The sequence below is a fragment of the Bactrocera neohumeralis genome, chromosome 6 (assembly GCF_024586455.1).
Source record: "Bactrocera neohumeralis isolate Rockhampton chromosome 6, APGP_CSIRO_Bneo_wtdbg2-racon-allhic-juicebox.fasta_v2, whole genome shotgun sequence".
NCBI classification, from domain to species: Eukaryota; Metazoa; Arthropoda; class Insecta; order Diptera; family Tephritidae; genus Bactrocera; species Bactrocera neohumeralis.
In genome coordinates this window covers 7,421,891-7,440,617 of record NC_065923.1, presented here as the reverse complement: position 1 = coordinate 7,440,617, position 18,727 = coordinate 7,421,891, and the positions used below count along the sequence as shown (strand labels likewise).

Below are 18,727 nucleotides of genomic sequence, written 5' to 3'. Positions count from 1 at the left end.
TGTAACCCCGATTAGCAACTTGTCATGCCGCACGCCATGTAGCGGTTGCCAATGCCTCTTGCCTACTCCTTCTTCCTTGCGGACCAACTCCTTTATGTTATGGCGACTCACTCCAGTGAAGGGTTCAGGTCCTACCATGTTAGTGGAAGCTGCAAAGCCGACGAGCTCATCAGCCAGTTCGTTACCGGCTATACCTTTGTGACAGGGCACCAGATGAGGTGCACATAGTTACTTTCCGCTCGGCTATTCAGCTGTTCTCTACACTACCGCACCAGTAGCGATTTGATCTCATAGGGGCTTTTAGTTACGTTGGAGGCTTATCTCTATGCACCAATTGATGGCAAAGATGTAAAGATAGTATGGAGAGCTTAGTAGTGGAATCGTGCCATTCAACCTTGCTTCCAAGGGTAACCTTGAACTCCTTTGTGAAGTTAACACTTTTGGTAATGCTGTCCCTTGGAAGAAGGGCCAATGCTATAATACCACTTAACTCTTTCATCCGCTGGGACAAGATTACCTTACCTTTGTCACACCTTTCTGCCGTCATTTGTAGAAGTGTGTGCTTGGTTACCTAACCAATCATTAGATGATGGTGTGAGCTCAAGCATGACTTCAAGTGCTGCCGTCGGACAAGTGCGCATTGCACCCGACATGCAAATACAAGCTAATCGGTGCAGCTTCGATAGTTGGAGCGAAGCAGACGCCCGATCATGATGTACAACCACCTAACAATCCTTGGCTTCCAACCCCAGGGTTTTCCAGCCAGTCGATTGCACACCATTAGTGCTTTTGTTGCTTTGACCAATGTCAGGTCAACATGCTTCTTCCACCGCAAAGTGGAATCCAGCGTGAGACCAAGATATTTAACCATGTTAGTCTATCTGTCTGCCACCAAGTGGATATATCTGCCTAGAGATCTGAGTACACTAGTTCGAAAACCCTAATAATTCTGTATTAAGTATAATAAAGTCAATGAAATAAAGATTTCTTGGACATACTATGAAGGTAGATTATTCGTTCATTAAGATATTATTAGGTAGGTTGGTAGAGTGCTATCTAACGATGGCTGTAGAAGACCCATTATGCCGATATTGTTTAAGAAAATAAATTAAGATATCCAAAGGCAGTTTACAACATAGAAACAAAGACCACAAGAAAGTCCTTGCAACTAACACAATTATTTTTTTCAATATCCTAATTCTTTGCTCGCCTTTCTTCAGATATTTTTCTCGAATTAATTAAGATTTAATCAAATGCAAATAATTGGCTATTGAGTTGCCAAATTGTCGAGTAATTGTAATTAATGACTTGAGCTGACCCTATTTTGCACATACATATTAACATCTGTATAAAAAATTTAACTGATTTTCGGGCATTATTTGGTTATTTCATAGGAATTTGTGCAATTGAACTCACCATTAGCATTGGCAGCCGCCTCCTTGCCAGCCGCAGCTGGATTACAATGCAAGATATCCGAAAGGGATAGTGACGAAGCGATCAATTGACGTTTCTCCTCAAAATTCAAATAGTCCATGGAGTTGCTGCGCTGCGGCGTAACGGTAATCGTTACAGACTTCTGCATTTTGGCAACCACACACAACTGCTGCTGCGGATCCAACTCATCGACATCCTCCTCAGCAACCACACCACCGCCGCCATCCACCACCAACTGTGAGTTCGGCAAGTTGGCCAGCTCCTGTGCCTGGTAGTGATTTAGAAACTGGAATGGTGAAGCATTCGTTTTATGGCCCTCCAATATGGGCGCGCTCATGCTGCCGCCGCCACCACCGCCACCGCCTGCGCCGTTGCCAGCCGCGATGGCTGCGGAATACGAGGGTGGCGACGTCACATTTATGGCTGGCGAGTTGCCCGTGGCCGCCGACAGCTGATAGCCGTTCTCATTGTTGATGGCCGCGACCAGTGTGGCCAAGTTGTTGCGACTGTTGGTGGCGTTGGGCGGCTGGTGCTGGTGCTGATGCTGCTGTGAGACGCTTGGCGGCGATTGTGACAGCTGCTGTTGCTGCTGCTGGAATTTGTGTTGCTGTTGCAATTGCTGCAGCAGCTGCTGCTGTTGATGCTGATGGTGCGGCAGGTATTGCAGCTGCGGCGATTGCGGCGGCGGCGGATACGCCGACTGTGACGAGTTCAACTTATTGCTGCGCATCGACATAGCGACGGTTCTGTTGTTTTGTGTCGTCTTACCACTGCTGTGTGGATTCTTAGCACTTTTAATTTGTTATTATTATTTTTTTAAGTTTCAAACTAATTATTGTTGTTCAGGTCATTTATGGGGCGTTTGAGCGGCGTAGCAATGCCCATAAGTACGCGACTTTCAATTTATATTGCACTTTGTGTTTCCTTATTGAATTATTCATGTGATTTCTTTACTTTTCTTTTGATTGCTCATCGAACGCTTTCGTGACACGCGATGACCGTATTCCTTCCACGCGCACTCACACAAGAACTCAATGAAATTTTCTTCCTGTTCTGCAGGGTGTTATTTATTTACGAAACACTGGGGGGTGACGGAAGCATTTAGAGCAGCGCATCAATATTTATCGGCTCCTTCATCGCCTTGAGTGCTGTGACACTTTTTAATTGATAGTAAACACATGTAAACACTTTTATGGCCACTTTGCACGATATCTCGATTTATCACTCACTTTATTGATGGCTTCTTCACAGTTACACAGTTACACACACACACTGGCTTGCTCCTTATGTCATGACGCTAACTGAGAGGGGATGAGGAAATTATATTACTTTCGTTTTCACTCGTGAAATTATCATAATTTGTGGTTGATTATTGTAAATTTCGGCTAACTTCGCAAATTTCACTTGAATATTAATTCCTAATTATACTTTATATTAATATTAACCAAATATGGAAGTGAGGTTAGGTGCACTGAGGAATTGTGAAAAGACATGAAAAAATCTGCATTACACAACAAGTATTTTTAGGAGTTTGGCAATTATCAATTATATTCAATATATAAAATGTAAATTAAATGGCAACAACCAAAGCCAACCAAAGCATGTAATTATTTAAGGAATTGATCAATACAATTTGCCCGTTTTTCTTTTCACTCACGACAGGACTAAATTGCCGTTTTCTAGTAGGAGCTTCAATCCTTTCATTTGACATTTGCTAATTCCCAAGTCTTTCAAGTGTCATCATACAAAACGCTTTCAATTATAGAAAAATAAGCAGAAATCCCTTGATGCGTCCTTAAATGCGCGCTCGCCAGGAATTTGCACAAGGAAAACAAAACAACCCCTAAAGACTGAGACTCATAGCATAAAAAAGACTTTCTATGCAACCATAAATCCACCTCTTAATCAACGTTCTTAGCGGGCAAAGTATGTACGTATGTATGTATATACTATATGCATGAGCACTCAAGACATGTCTTCACTTTGTTCGCTGTTTCGTTTTGCGGTTGCATTTAAAAAATTCAATTTTGGGAATGAGTAATTTTCATGTAAAGAAATTAAAAATGTGACGTACGAGTGCCGCCCTTGAGGGCAAAAGCACACTCGGCGGCTCTGGTGGCGATATGCCTAATCATTTTGAACAATGGAACTCTCATTTCTGCAGAAGTTGAAGAAGACATAGAAAAATTTATTATTTTGAAATCTGCAAACACTCTGTATTATTTTAGCTATGTACATAAAAGTAATGCAGAGTTTAAAATTTTACGAGCAAACACGAAGGCATCAACATCTTTCGATTTGTATGCCGCAAAATTTCTCAACACTGTAAAATCACAAGAAGATAGTTAAGGATATAACTTTTTTTTATGGAGCTGATTTTCTATGCACATGAGCATATTATTTCGCAGAGAATCCGCAAGCAAACTAAGATGAATCGTCCTGGATTCAGATCACGTTGCAGCATTATTTGAAGGAACCACGTAAACTAGAGGTCAGACCATGTGCAAGTCAAAGGTTGCAAACTCACAAAATGGCTGCAGACCCAATTTACACACATACATACATACATTACACAATTTCGCCAGTTAACGGCGCGCCAATTTGAGCGTCTAATGAGCTTTATTGCTTGAAGCCTGCAGAGGAAGCGCAGTCAACTGCCCAGCTGCCAATGGCGTCGGATGTGATAATTCTATGAATAAATGTTTATGGTCATGAAATGCGTTTGATGACGCGCCTACACTCTGCGATCTTGATAATGACGGGGTTCTGCAGATACGCAACTATGGAGGAGACCCTCAAAGAATATAGATATATGTCTACAAGCTGTGGAATCAATGCAAAAAGGATTTCAGAAAAGCTTATTGGCCAAAAATACAATCGGAAAGTAGGCGCAAATTCTTATAATGTAACATTTTTAACTTAAATCAGACTGACGTATGGAACGACTTGGCGCATTTTACTTCGAGATCTTAAATTGGAAGCGTACAAAATACAGGTTGTGAAAGAACTGAAGCCGCTCGACCTTCGCAAAGAAAATCCGACGCTCTCGAGCCAAAATTTTGTTCAGCGATGAGGCCCAATTCTGACTAAATGGGTATGTAAACTAGCAAAATTGCCCCATTTGGGACGAAGAGCAACCTGAACAGATTCAATAGCTGTCATGCCATCCAGAAAAAACAGCAGTTTGGTATGGATTGCGGGCCGGTGGAATCATCGGTCCATATTTCTTCAAAAATGATGCCGGTGAGAACGTAACTGTCAATGGCGACCGTTATCGCGTCATGATAAGCGACTTTTAGATGACGGCGTCACTTCCCACACATCGCATCAATCAATGGATTTATTGAGAAAACACTTCGGTGAGCCGATAATAACGTTTTGAGTCGGTCGAACGTGTGATATCACACTGTTAGACTTTTTCATGTGGGGATATGTAAAAGCCTTTGCGGACAATTCCACTTCGATTCAGGTCTTAGAGCAAACCTCAAGTGTGTCATTCGCCAGTTACCAGTCGAAATACTCGAACGAGTCAACGAAAGTTGGACTCATCGGATGGACCATCTGAACGTATACGAGGCCAGCATTTGAAATAAATAATCTTAAAAAAATAAATGTCAAAGAATGTTCTTTCGAATGATAATAAACATTCCCCAATAAATTTAAAGTTTCATAGTTTTTGCTTTAAAAAAGTAGGGAACCTCGAAATGAATCACTCTTCATATTTCCTTCAAATTCTATACCATAACCGAGATTCATTTCATCGGCAAATAAAAAACGCTTCGACAACAAACACTAATGCATGTCGTGTATTTAACGGAACATACGTTGCAACGAATGGATTAAAAATCAAAGTACCGTATTTAGGTAGAAAAAGTAGAGTAGCAGAGTTGATACCCGTAAAAAGGGAGAACGAGGTTAATAGTTGGGAGAAGTCGGGCTTAAGGGCTATGGCTCACTTAAATCAGTCACGGCACAAATCAGTCAGACAACAACAGCACATACATACAGACAGACATATGCATGCAGTAGTAGTGGCAGTAATTAAGTAAAAGCGCAAAAGTAACAACGAAACAAATAGAGCAAACGCAGCAAAAACATCAAAGAAAGTCAAGCAGAATACAAAAGAGCACAGCGGCAGCACTTTTACAGTAATGCGACACCTCTGCTGGGAGCGCACGGTCGGAAAGCCCTTAAGCGCACAGAATTATAGATAAATCAGACATTTTTTGTTGCAATTGGCTCTCACGTCACAAAAGTTCGAAATTTCTTCGATCATAATTTTTTTCAAAAACTTTGGAATCTGCCGATATTAGCTTTAGAGTTAAGGATATGTACAAGATATGTTCTTGTTTTGGATGATCTTAAAAATACAGAGGTAAGAATATATCATATAATCCCGACATTTGAAACATTTCGGGAATAATCACAACCATAACAATTCAAAAAAATAAGTTTCAGATCGCCCCGCAACGCGCTTGAGCTCATACAAAGCTTATGGCTTGGCGGCACACGTCAACAGCCAGCCAGTCAAGCAGCAAAAAACCAACTGCTGTCAACTACTGACACACTAAAATCATTAAACATTGCAAAAACAACAGCGCAGACAACAGCTGACTGGCAAGCAGGCAGACACGGCACGTAATTATATCGCGCACCTAAGTACAGAACAAAAATAAACTGTATCTGCAGCAAAACAAAGTGCGAATGCGAAGAATGGGAAAATAAAATTGGAAAAAATTTCGCACGAGCAAAACAGTGGCACGAAATAAGCGCAGAAAGAAAATAAAACCACAAAACCGCAGAGCTAAAAGCAAGCAGCCAGCCAAGAGGTGCTCGATGCGCGAAAAGAGCAGCAAAAGCCACCAAGCAATGTAGTGTAGTAGCCATGGAAGTAGAAGTGCGGTGGAGCTGACGATGGCGATGGCCCAGCGGTACTTGCAAGAAAATTTCAGTTCAACGAACTCTTAGTTCCATAGTTTACCGACTTTTAAACACCCCAACTGTGAGTGTTCCACTTATTATTATTGTTATTATGCTCTGCTGTTGTTGTTGCTGCTGTTTATGCTTTTACTTTGCTTTCGACGAGTTTCCATTAACCGCTGGAATACCTTTCGCTTGGCTGTGTCGTGTTTTACAGCAAAACGTCATTCAGAAATTGAAACACAGATTTGCACTAATTTTGAGCACTTCTGCTATGTTTTCTCTATTACATTATGAGAACTGTTCCAGGTTCGGCTCGCATAACTGCAGTGTTGTAGTTCATGTAGAGGTGACACATCATTTTGCTCTTATAACATCGCCACGACCGTCAAGCAACCAAAAATCGGTTTAAAGAATCACATTTTATTTAATTTGTGAAAAAATAGTCAAAAAGAAGTAAAAAAAAAGAAATCACACGGTGACATTTGATTAGTATCATATGTCATAAGCCGACGCGTGTTGTGTGTGGGAGCGTCTACACTTCGGCAGCGGGCAAGTTGGTAGGCGTAATGACCGCTAATGCGATTTGGCGAAACTCAAGAATTTCGCCTTGCAAATTCGCGCTTAACAACACATACACTTATAGGTCTATACTTATGTGCATATGTATACATACATATATACTATATGAACAGGTGTACGTATATTCAGTTTCAAAATCAGCAATGGGGCCATAAGTAGAAATTATTGCAAATAATATGTCATTTCTTTGTGCATTTGGATAATATACATATGTTTAATTCTTATGAAATCGTAAGTTATTAGTTATTAATAAAGCCTTTACTAGAAGTCGTAGCTGCGTTTAATAAGAATTTCGATATTTATTCCAGTATTTTTAGATTCCAGATTCGAGACATGACGCAACCACGAGTTTCATGTAAAAAATTGTGCCATATGAACTGTTTATAACTGATTATTAGTGGTTTTAGGCTTTACTCACTACTGATGTGCACGCATTTGTGATGACTGATTTAATGTTCACGAAACAAAAACCAGAAAAAACTCACTTCAAAATATTAGGAAAAATATTTTGTTGTTAACAACTCTCTGTTGATTCATATTCGCATGTTGTTGTTGTTCTTGTGGCGGCAGAATTCTGCCGAGTTGACAGTCCTTGACCAAATGAGAAATCCGGGGGCGTTCCGGTTACGTAGACCCGACTGACGTTGGAACGTATTTATATTCGCATGGTCATCTTCATTTAACTAAGGAGTTAAAAGAGGTTGAATGGAGATCATATCGGTTCGGATCGGATCAACTCCAGCTCCAGACTTTCTGACTATTGCAGTGTTTTCCAAGCCGAGGTTGCGGCCATTAAGGTAGCAGTTGATTAACAGAGCGGCAATACTAGCCTTGAACTCATTAACTGTGCGTTCAGAGCTGATCAAGGTGTGCCTAAAATAGCTATCAATAGCATCGAGTGTCTTTGTAATAAGACTGGTATGCGTGCAGGCCACAGCGGAATCGCAGAAAATTGTAAAGCTGATGAGCTAGCAAAAAAGGCAGAACCGCTATAGGTAGAATGGGAGGAGTCGGTACTCCCGTATCCTCTTGTGTTCTACTACTAGATAGCTTGACTTCGCGGAAGCTTAGCCAGCACTGGGCCACCATCGGTACATGCGCTGTCGCAAAAGCCTTTTGACCCAATATCGGTCGCAAGAGATCTATGTAGTGATCTCTTTGCCCTCAGCCATCTGAAAAAGCTCTAGGTAAGAAGATGAGGTGGAAACAACTGAACACGTCCTTCTAAACTGACCCGCGTTTGGAAGGTCAAGACTTAAATACTTCTCTATGGCTTCACAAAAGACTATTTATAGCAATCCACGTGCTATCTTTGATCAGCCATCTAACCTAACCTAACTTCCGATTTTTATTTCGATTTGGGTGTCGCAATTTAAATCGTTTAAATTCATAAAAGAAAATAAACAAAAAAAACTTCAAACAAGCTAATAAAAATTATATTTTCCATATGGAACTTATTGCGAATCGTTTGAAACACCACAATCACTGCTCACATGAGCTGTCTGTAAAGAATTCGCAGCATTGCAACGCACACCGGAACATGTCTATGAGGCCAGGGTACAAAGTACAAAGTGCAAACGCAAAATCACAATAAACTTAAATAAGTCAGAGGAATTTTCAAAATTGATATTTCAACATTCGTTTGTGTGGCATGCCACATGTCGTAAATATGCGAGCTGGTGCAACAAAAACACACAGCGAAGGCAACAAAGGCAACGACAACGACAACGACCTAACGTATCAATGAGAAAATACTGGAATGGCGAACGCATAAAATATGCAACGACCAAGGCAAAAGGCAGAAGGACGCGCACGGAATAGCAATGTCCACAGAAAAGGCGAATGAACAGCCGCGCCACGAAGAGCGACAGCAGACGATGTGCAGATGGAGCTGGCGCTGATGGGGGACGTGGACAACGCGATGACATGCCCAAACACAACACGGGCTGCAAACACTAGCATTACGGGCATTGGTTGGAGGGCAAAATTTTGATAAAAGAAAAAAGATTGCGAAATTCGCTTTGCGCTCAAGCTGCTATAGACACACATCGAACTTATGTTGTGGAGTGGGAGTGGCATTGAAGCAATGCTCCAAAGTACAATGACACAGACACAACAAAACAACAACAATACTAATAAAAAATTAAATACAATTGCAACGCATTCCCACTGCGAATACACACACATTGGTATTTTATGTATGTATGTATGTATGTGTGTGTGCAGTAAGTAAAGCAAGTAAATTGTAGCTGCGTATAGCGAAAGCCAGCATGTGGACCCACGCTTCTGCGTACATCTGTGCGACGAGCAGCGGTTCGATATTCCACGCCAAGTTTGCATCCCCCAGCATCAGCAGAGCAAAGCTGTGAAGAAATGCTGATATTTATGTACAATAGTTGGGGATATTTTAATAATAAATTTTTCAATTGCACGTCGCCCGTGCCAAGGGTTGCCGTTGGACTGGATTGGAGTTTACCTTAAAGGAGACGGCTGAAGTGAAACGGTTGTAAGTGCGCGATATACAGTTGTTTATGTATGGATATACATACATATGTGGCTTTATTGTCTAGACTTGAGAAGTGAAATGTGGAATAGTAAATATAAAGGGCAAAAAGTCAATAGTAGTGAAATATAAATTAAATGTTCAACGAATTTAAATAGAGTTGCCAGATAAGAAAAATCGTTATTTCAAGCTATTGACATTAGAGCTGCTGAAACTACTGCTACTACTATATGATATAATTGTAGAACAACTAATATCAAATAATGAGAATATTATGTATACAATTTTGAAAATCACATATACATAAAAACATTGTGACAAAAAAGCACCTGGAAATTTTAATTTAAATTTAAGTGAATTTGTTTCAAATTTTATTTCTGTATCTAACCAAATTTCGTGTGCGGAATCGTTGCAAATGTTGGAAAAGTCTTACTGTTATTCAGTTTTATCAAAAACGAGAGCCTACGAGCAGAACAAAACCTTCAAAGACAGTCGAGTTGTCGTTGAAGACATGCTTCTGACGATGAGGACGTCTTCAGCTGACGAAAATATAAAAAAAGTTTTAAAAAAAGTGAAGAGTATGGTGTTTAAAAATCGCCAGGCAAGTGTTAGAGAGATGGTAGAGAGCTCGACACCTCTGAAAAGCGTTCCTTCTCGGCTCGTTTCGATAAAGCTGAATTCTTTTCGTATCGAACCACGATTGTGACCGAATTTATTTAATAGAGTTGGCTCCGTGTGATTTTTTCTTGTTCCCCAAAATTAAATTGTCGCTCCGTGGAACCCGTTTTCAGTTAATCGAGGAGATAAATCAAAATTCGCTGAAGGAATTGAAGACCATCCTAAAAAGTGCTTAGGAAAAGTGTTTCGTTCGGAAGTTGAGCCAATTTTAATTTTTTACTCGATTGTATTCCATTTAGCACGATATTTGTGTGCACTCATATTTAACTTTTGCAAAATATGTTCATATCATAAATTTATAGGAATGGTCAGAGTAAATGTAAATAGCACAAAATTAGGGAAATTATCTAGGTATTTTTTGAACGGGTTTTCCTGGAATCAATCTACCATGTTAAAAAAAGAATTAGATGTACTTATTTTCATATATGTACATACATAGTTAATGTTATATACATACATATTGCTATAAAGTTTTTTAATATGTGTTATCATATCAGCGGAGATAAGAAAAGCAGGTATAAAGATAGGTACATAAACAAGATAAGATTGTTCACAGAAAAAACTATACATTTCGCACTTTAGTTAACTGTTAACAATTCTTAGTATTCAATTTTATAATTTCTAACAATTTTAAGAACTTGAAGGAAAAATTGGTGTAGTAGTGACTTAATTTAGAAACGAAAAATAAACACCAAGTTGCGCAAACTCGTTGAGAAGATAATATACAAAAAAAATTCTCACAAATTAACAGCAATTTTTTTTTATATTTGGACAAAAATTTTATCAAATAACCGATTATATGATTTTGCTTGATTTGGCTTACGAAAAACTTGTGTATAAAAAACTTAGTACAAAAATACCCGTATTTGTGGTATTAATTAGGAAATCTAGAGCATTTTTTTGTTTCAAAAAATATTTTTCATCTCACGATTTTCAATTTAATTTCTCATTTCATTATATCAGCAGACACCTGTCTCAATTAGCAGGCATGTAGATATACAAACAACCTGCTAATAGAAAATTGAGTATACAAAATGTAGGGTTCTTCAATTTCACGGTTTTTATTTTCATATGATATTAATTTTGAGAACTGTATACAAAAATTTACGCGTATTGCTATGTGTTCGTCGGCTTGTTGAATGCACTTTTTGGCCAGACGGAAAAGCAAAACTATTCAAAATGCAGACATAAGCGCCATTGAATGCACAACACGGCGGCGCGAAGCAATAAAAAAACGCAATGGCGGCGAATGAAATTACTACACAACACTGCAACAACTGAACAAACACACTTTACTTATGATTTCTGGTTACAACAATATTTGTTTCTCCACTTGCACTTCTGCTTATCGGAGTTTTGCCTTCCCACTGTTTACTGGGTGTATGTATTTATTATTTATTTTCTGCTTTTCCATTCACTTTTCGGTTTAGGGCCTGAAAGGCAATAACGACAAGTCCAACATGCAGGCAGGCAGGCAGGCAGACAGGCAGTTTGGTTGAACTGTCTGTCCAGCTGTGTGACCACCCGTTTGTTAATAGCATTTCGTTTGCTGGGGCTGGCTTGTTGGCTGTAGTGGTCGAACCGGTTTTTATGCTTTTCGCACTTCACACTTGCATTCGTATAGAATTGTAGTGGTATTAAAGATAAAGTGGTGGAAACAGCGAAAACGAAATTAATGAAAAGCTGTATACACAAATGAATTCCAGACTTATTGGCAATATAACTATTTTTAAAATGAGAGCACTTAAAAACCGTTTTAACTTTTATTGTTCACTTTTAACAAAATAATAATTAAGGTAGAGACAAATGTAATTAACTTGTTTCACAATTCGATTTGTTGGCTGGGTAATTCCAGCAGACGCATATGCATTTCGACACTTGTGTGTGCGAATGTGTGCGTATGCTTTGTTTCATGTTCGCCAACTTGCCACTCACACTTCAAAACAAAATTAGCAACAATACTTTTTATTCTCACAATTGCGCTTTTTTCTTTCTCCATTTCCTCTTTCGTTTGCAAATTTCAAAAAGAAATAATCTATTTTAAACCTTTTGCTGAGCAATTGTTTTGCTTTTGCAAAATCAAAAAACTTTAACTTTTGGAAGCATACACATTTTTGTACACTTTCAATATGTCGGATTTAATAATTTTCGGATATATTTCACCAACACTCACATACCAGCAGCCATTGATGTATAGCGCCACGGGCACGCACCTTCTTATTTAACTTATTGTTTATCGCAACTAAAAGTCCTCACACACAAACTATTAAAATAGCTGAATAGATAAAATAACAACCGGCAAATCGGCTACTTCATTGTATTTTCCGCCCGAATGTCACAATGTATTAAAAAAAAAATCGCGCAAAATATTCACACACAATATTCTTGTACGACGATTCAAAATCAACTAAACATTTTTGTTGTTTTCGTCGGTGCAAGCGGAATGCTTAGTGCAACCGTGCGTTGTGGATTGTAAGCAGCATTGCCAGCCAACAAAGATTAAGTGCGAGTCTTTTGTCGCATGCGAGAAATCACACGGCTTGTCAAAGTGTGATTAATGTTTAGTTTGGAGGAACTGTTGGACACAGGGTGTTAAGTTTAGTTTTAATTTAAATGTAAATTTGTAACAAACCTTAAATTTTAAATTCCAAGTATTATTAGTATTTTAATTTTGTCTCAGAACAATCAGTAAAAAATACTAAATAATTTCGTACAATAATAAACAAATGTGAAAGAAAATCAATACCCTGTGAACAATTCTAGTACTTCTAAAGAGCACTCAATTCATTTAAGCTCTCTGATTTTAGTGGCTCTTTGGAAACGATGATGCGAAACTACTCTCTTTTGCTTGTTGAGAGAGCCTATGATCATAAGCTGATATTAATCACTAATATTAAATGATATTTAAAAAACGATTACTTACAGCAAAACATTGTGTATCTTCAAGAATGAAGTGTTCTGGTGATTCCACCTCATCTTCTTCCATACAGCTTCTGCAGATGGCGTCTAGTATGATTCGCAACCTCTGTTCCATAAACACCATTCCAAACCCCACTTATTTCAAATTAAAATACTAAACTAAAAATGTTGACATAAGTTAAAGACTCTTTGCCAGAATATGTGAAAAAGCGAATATTTTCAAATTTCAGGTTTAATCTTTCACTAGATGTCCGATTTATTGCCGATACTTTCGCTACAAAGTCATCTTTAGGTCCTAAAGCTCACATATTTCAGTATTGTGAGCCAAAGTCGACATCTTTAGCGAAGTTAACAACCCTACGCGGTGTAAACGACGTTCGTTGAGGTCAATAACCCTTCGTATACCAATGATTTCTTATCGTGCGATTCTATACTGTGATACTGTCTCATGTCTCTAAATTTGAGTTTTGAGTTAGAGACAATTTTTGAGACTTGAGACGATTTTGCTATTCTGTAAGTGACAGTCACAAAATTTATTACATTTCATTATTCAGAGATGTTTTTAAACTTGAATGAAAATAAATATGTCGATAACAAATATTAAATTTTCTATAACATAGTCAAAAAAACATAATTATCAATAAATTTACGAAATTTATGTAAAATTGATTTATTTTTAACCTTTTCGTGTTTGAGTTGCTTACAAAATAGAAAATAACTACAATCGATTAATATCTGTGATGATCTCTATTCAGTATATTCAAAATGGCAGACAAGAGTTCTTTCTGGTTTTGTGACCTGCTAATTACCAGTTAATAATCGTTAGCGAGGTTAGAATTGATCGCGGTAAGGGCTTTTCGTTTTTATAAAAATTGAAAGTTTTTCTTATATTATCTCAAGCACCTTTACTACCAGTTATCTGGTGAAGTAAAGACAATTCAAACTCTCATTGATCGTTCTTGCAGGTCCCCTATACACATGCAGACACTAACGGGAGATATATGAAACCAAATTCTAACAGTAAACTATATGTATATGCAACACTTACATGTGAGAATGCATTGAATATGAATATGGACTCCCCATCCATCAGTTCATTCACTTGTGCATCTAAAATTCACCTTCAGTCACAACACTGGCATCCTTGACCTGCCCGTACTCACGCCGTCAAAAGCGCGTACCCCTAATGCGCCAAAACCATCAGTTTAAATGTCATATTTAGCTGTCACAATTACATGTCACTTCTGACACGCTGATTAGATTAGGATCAACAACAACAAACTCAAGGCAATCGGGGAATAACTGAATGCAAAGGATGCAAGGCTGGCTGTTGCATGCTGTGTGACCGTTATGCAGAAGCGTGCAAATAAATAGAAAAAGTTATCTGAGACATATATGTATATTAAGAAGAGTGATATTTTTACTAAATTTTTCAGGAATCATGACAATAGAGAGCTTCCCGGAATGCAAACCTTAAAGAGGGCGTATGGTAATCAGTAAACGAAGGCAAAGTGGTTTGCTGAACTTAACCCAAAAATAGGCCATTTTAAACCTAAAAATAACTTGGAAGTTTTGCTCTCTATTATTCCGAAATCTTCCGATGTAACGGAAAATATTTTAAATATTTTTTTTTTTCGCTAAAAACTCCTGCTGCGATGTCGCTTAGTCCAAATTTAGAATAATTACTTTCGCTTGCAAAACGCTTGTAAACTTGTGACTAGCAAATGACTGTAAATAATAATAATATTTCACGAAAGCGCCTGTGTGTGTGTGTGAGTGCGCAAAAAGTGGAAATGGTTTTTGTGGTACTTGACGCCTCATAATCGTTTTTAAAGCAAATAATAATAGTAACATAACCACAGACCAGAGAGCCCCAACCACTTGGCGTTGAACTTGTGAAACACCTGTCTGGCCTTCGCCCTCAATGGCCACTCAGACTTAACTCTGCGCCGCCAATTATTTATGTAGGATAAAGTGTATGCAGCAAAGCCATGAAAGTGCGTGTATGTGTACGCACTGTGTGTGTCGGCCAGTGTGTAGTCAACAACAGAATATTGCAAATAATTCCTTACAACTGAAATCCTTTCACGCCTTTCGCCACTTTAATTGCCACTTACACAAATTGTCGGTTAATTTGGAATCATAAAAGCCGCATGTGGTGGACACAAGCGCATTTATAACAAGTAAGGAAGGGCTAAGTTCGGGTGTAACCGTAGATTTTATACTCTTGCAACTTGCAGGAATCAAAGTCCGAGAAATTCTTTCAGGAAAATATGGGAGTTGGGGGTAGTATTGACCCGATTCTATCCATTTTTGTCAATTCTAAAACTATTAATATGCCACAGACTAATGAAATATTCCCTGAGATTAATTAAGCTACCATCACCAATCATATGGAGTAAAGTCACCCGGATTCTTATATGGGCGGGGTGAAGTTTCGACAAATTTTATCCATTTTAGGCACAGAGAAACACTGTTTTCTGTAAAACACGCTCTCTCATTTTCATAGAGATAACTCACATGTTGGCCGACGTATGCCCTGGAAGTTCGAAAATCGTTGTGTTAGGTATATGGGGGCTAAGGGAAGTACTGACACGATTTAACCCATTTTTGACACACAGAACCACCAAAACCAACAAAACCATTGACAGGAAACCCATTTATAGGAATTGTACTAAGCGAATTTCGCTATTGTAGCTGTAGTTGTCTATGAGATATGAACATTAAACCTATAATGATCACTTTTTAAAATTTTCAGGCCACAAGTGCCCCGTGCTTCGGCAATGGTCTGTATCTATTTTAGTGCTTAGTTAACAACATCTACGTAGACAGCCAAGCAGCAATCAAGCCAGTAACCTCATATGACAAGTCGGCCAGACGTTCCCCCTGCGGGTAGGGGGACCCCCTTTGGGTTCGGGGGGGAAACCGAATATACCCGTGGTAAGGCATGCCTGTCGTAAGAGGCGACTAATATCCTGGCCACCAGTCCAGAGCCGTATGGAAACTGAACTGGTAGTAGCTTCGGCTACGAGGTCTGACCGGAGACTTAATTCTGGTACCACGGGGAACAGCAGCCCTTGGAGGTAACTCCAATCTGCTCATTGGGTTTGGCCCTAACTGGTCACTGCCTGGCGGCGACACACACCCGCAAGATGGGACTGGAGGACATATTGATAGTGAGGCCGCAGAGTCTGTTAAAATTCGTTTCAAGCGCAGGCACCCTAAACGATGACCACTCCTCCTGGACTTAGCAAGCGAACTCCATCTGATATCGCAAAGGACCAAACTGGTCTATGCGTGGCTTATTGGCCTACCAAATTAACCTAACCGAACCCAACCTTAGTGCTTAGTTATGGCCTTTATAAGTTTTCAATTAATGGCGTTTTGTGGACGTGGCAGTGATCCGATTACGTCCATCTACGAACTCGTCCTTTTTTTGTCAAGGAACGCTCATATCAAGTTGTTTCATCGAGATATCTCAATTGTGAACAAAACTTTTCCACTCTGTGGCAACATGTTGCATTAGTATAAAACCACATCGAGCGACATGCAAGACCGAACATGCCCAGTAGGAAATTTCAAGCATGAGTTCAAAAAGTGCGGTTAAAACATCAACAGTGATTTTCCGTTATAAAGCCATTGCAAGTAATACACCAACAAGATGCACGGAAATTTGTAAACGAAAGAAAACGGTACTGAAAATTTCACAGCGGGACACGTGGTGCTGCACGTTGATAGCAATAAAACAAACTAACTCCAGCAATTCTCTGTGGTCTCGCAACTCATAAAGCGAAAACGAAAAAAATAAAATAGAAAGTACAGTTGTGGTTGACATTGTACACTGGTTGTTGTTGTTGTTGTTAAAGTTGCAAACGCTTAGTACGCTTTTAAATGGCTGGATTTCGGAGCTTTTTATCGTTCACAATTATTCCAATGCGTTAGGCAACATTTCGTGGGGCATGGCGGCTGCTGCTGGTAACTGTGTTGGTGAGAATGTGTTTTGGGAAAATGACGGAAGCACACACACACACACACATATGCTTGAGCACACTCACATCTACAAACATAACTGCATGTACATGTTTGGTGAGGAAGAACGGCGACATTAGCAGCAGGAACCACTTGTCGTGAGGCTACATGCATATGCCAACAACAATAACAATAACAACAACGACAACAACGCTAGCAACGACAATTATGAAAACTTTGAAGTGAAAATGCCAGCGCCAAAACAAAAGTGTCGGGCAATTTTCGTAATAAATTTATGTCGCTACGTTGTCGGCGACATTCGCCGTTGAAGCGTTTCGTGAACGCTTGTAACGAAACTGTGGCGGGACACGCAAGTGCTGCAGCACTATTTATTCACTCGCAAAGTGTTTATACACAAATGTACATAATATGTACAAACGAGATATGGCCCAATAGGCAATTGGACTCACGATGAAGAGTCTCCAGCCAAATGGGGAGTAATTCACTTTTATATGGAGTCTGAGTGCCTTCGAGTATAAAAAATAGTTTTTATGAAATTTTGCACCAATTATTTATAGAATTTTTATTTTATTTTTTAAAGTGTGTATATTTTTCCATTCTTTTCTCCACGGCAAAATTTAGGCTTTCTTTTTGGACATTTTAGTACTGTAACTAATGAATATGTTTCTAAAAGAGATATTCTACTCGATAGGCATGAATTTCAAGTAATTTGGAATAAAGTAAATATTTTATACAAAATCAAAGGTCGGCCAAAATATCCTCCGCGCGAGTGTCGACTGGGCAATGGCTGTTGCTGCTTACAATGTCATGATCTGAAGCTGGCTTCTGTCAGAGTTATTACATTTCAGGCAGGCGACTCCCAGCGAAGGCTGACTTATTTTCTGAATCATTCACTTATGGTAGACTGCTTTATATGCATACTCATAAGTAGATGAATGGGTAATACAACGGTCATTACTAATGAGGTACCTGGCGGTAAGTCTAAAACGCTAGGGGTAGAGACACCCGAATGAAAAACTCAACGTGGAGACCAATAAAGTAATGAAGCGGGCTGGAATATCAGTCCAAACGTCGGTAGGAAACGAGACTGTTACCACCGGCGGGCAGAGCGATCTTATGAGCAGAAAATGTGTAGATCAGGGCACCAAGGAATCAATGGAGCAGCTCTTATTCACTTGTCCCGCATTGGCAAGACTGCGTTGTAAGCATCGGTGATCTCCACGGTAAGATACACTGGAGTAGGTATCGGTAGTGAGGCCGCAGAATCTGTTAAAATTCGCGTCCAGTGCAGGCATCCTAAAGGATAACACTCCGCTTTGGCCTAGCAACAGAACTCCATTTGGTATCGCAAAGGAACAAAACTGATCTATGCGTGGCTTATTGGCCTAACATTACCTTATACAAGACCAATAGAATATATATTTTGAAATTATTAATATTCAAACAAATTCAAACAGTTATAAGTGTGAGTTCAAAATAAAAACTTTTCTAAAAATGTTCAACGCAAATATCGACTTTATTACTTCACGCTTCCGTCTCTTTTGGAAAAGCCTATTTTTGCACAGACAAAGTATTACTTAAGACCTATGTATAAATTTTTCGAACACCCAATTATTTTTATGAAAACAAACAAAATTTAAGAATGTTTCCTTTTCAAATTTACGCTGCCTGAATTTTGCTTGAATATTTAGTATGCGTAAC

At 39.1% G+C, this 18,727-nt stretch overlaps 1 protein-coding gene across 13 annotated transcripts in view; it reads right to left on the bottom strand.

Moving 5' to 3' along the window:
• The window catches only part of LOC126763680 (phosphatase and actin regulator 2), a 228,264-nt gene extending 215,751 nt beyond the window's left edge, over nucleotides 1-12,513 (bottom strand). For 8 of the 13 annotated variants that reach the window (XM_050481400.1, XM_050481405.1, XM_050481407.1 and 5 more), the window contains exons 1-2: nucleotides 12,291-12,513; nucleotides 1,417-2,735 (exon numbers count right to left, since the gene is read on the bottom strand). In XM_050481400.1, coding sequence (XP_050337357.1) covers nucleotides 1,417-2,170 — 754 coding nt within the window. In that variant the 5' untranslated portion in view covers nucleotides 2,171-2,735; nucleotides 12,291-12,513. Of the gene's footprint in view, nucleotides 1-1,416; nucleotides 2,736-11,413; nucleotides 11,606-12,284 lie in introns of those variants that run through there. The other 5 variants (XM_050481402.1, XM_050481401.1, XM_050481403.1 and 2 more) reach the window with 5 other exon arrangements.
• Between the last annotated feature and the right edge of the window lie 6,214 nt (nucleotides 12,514-18,727).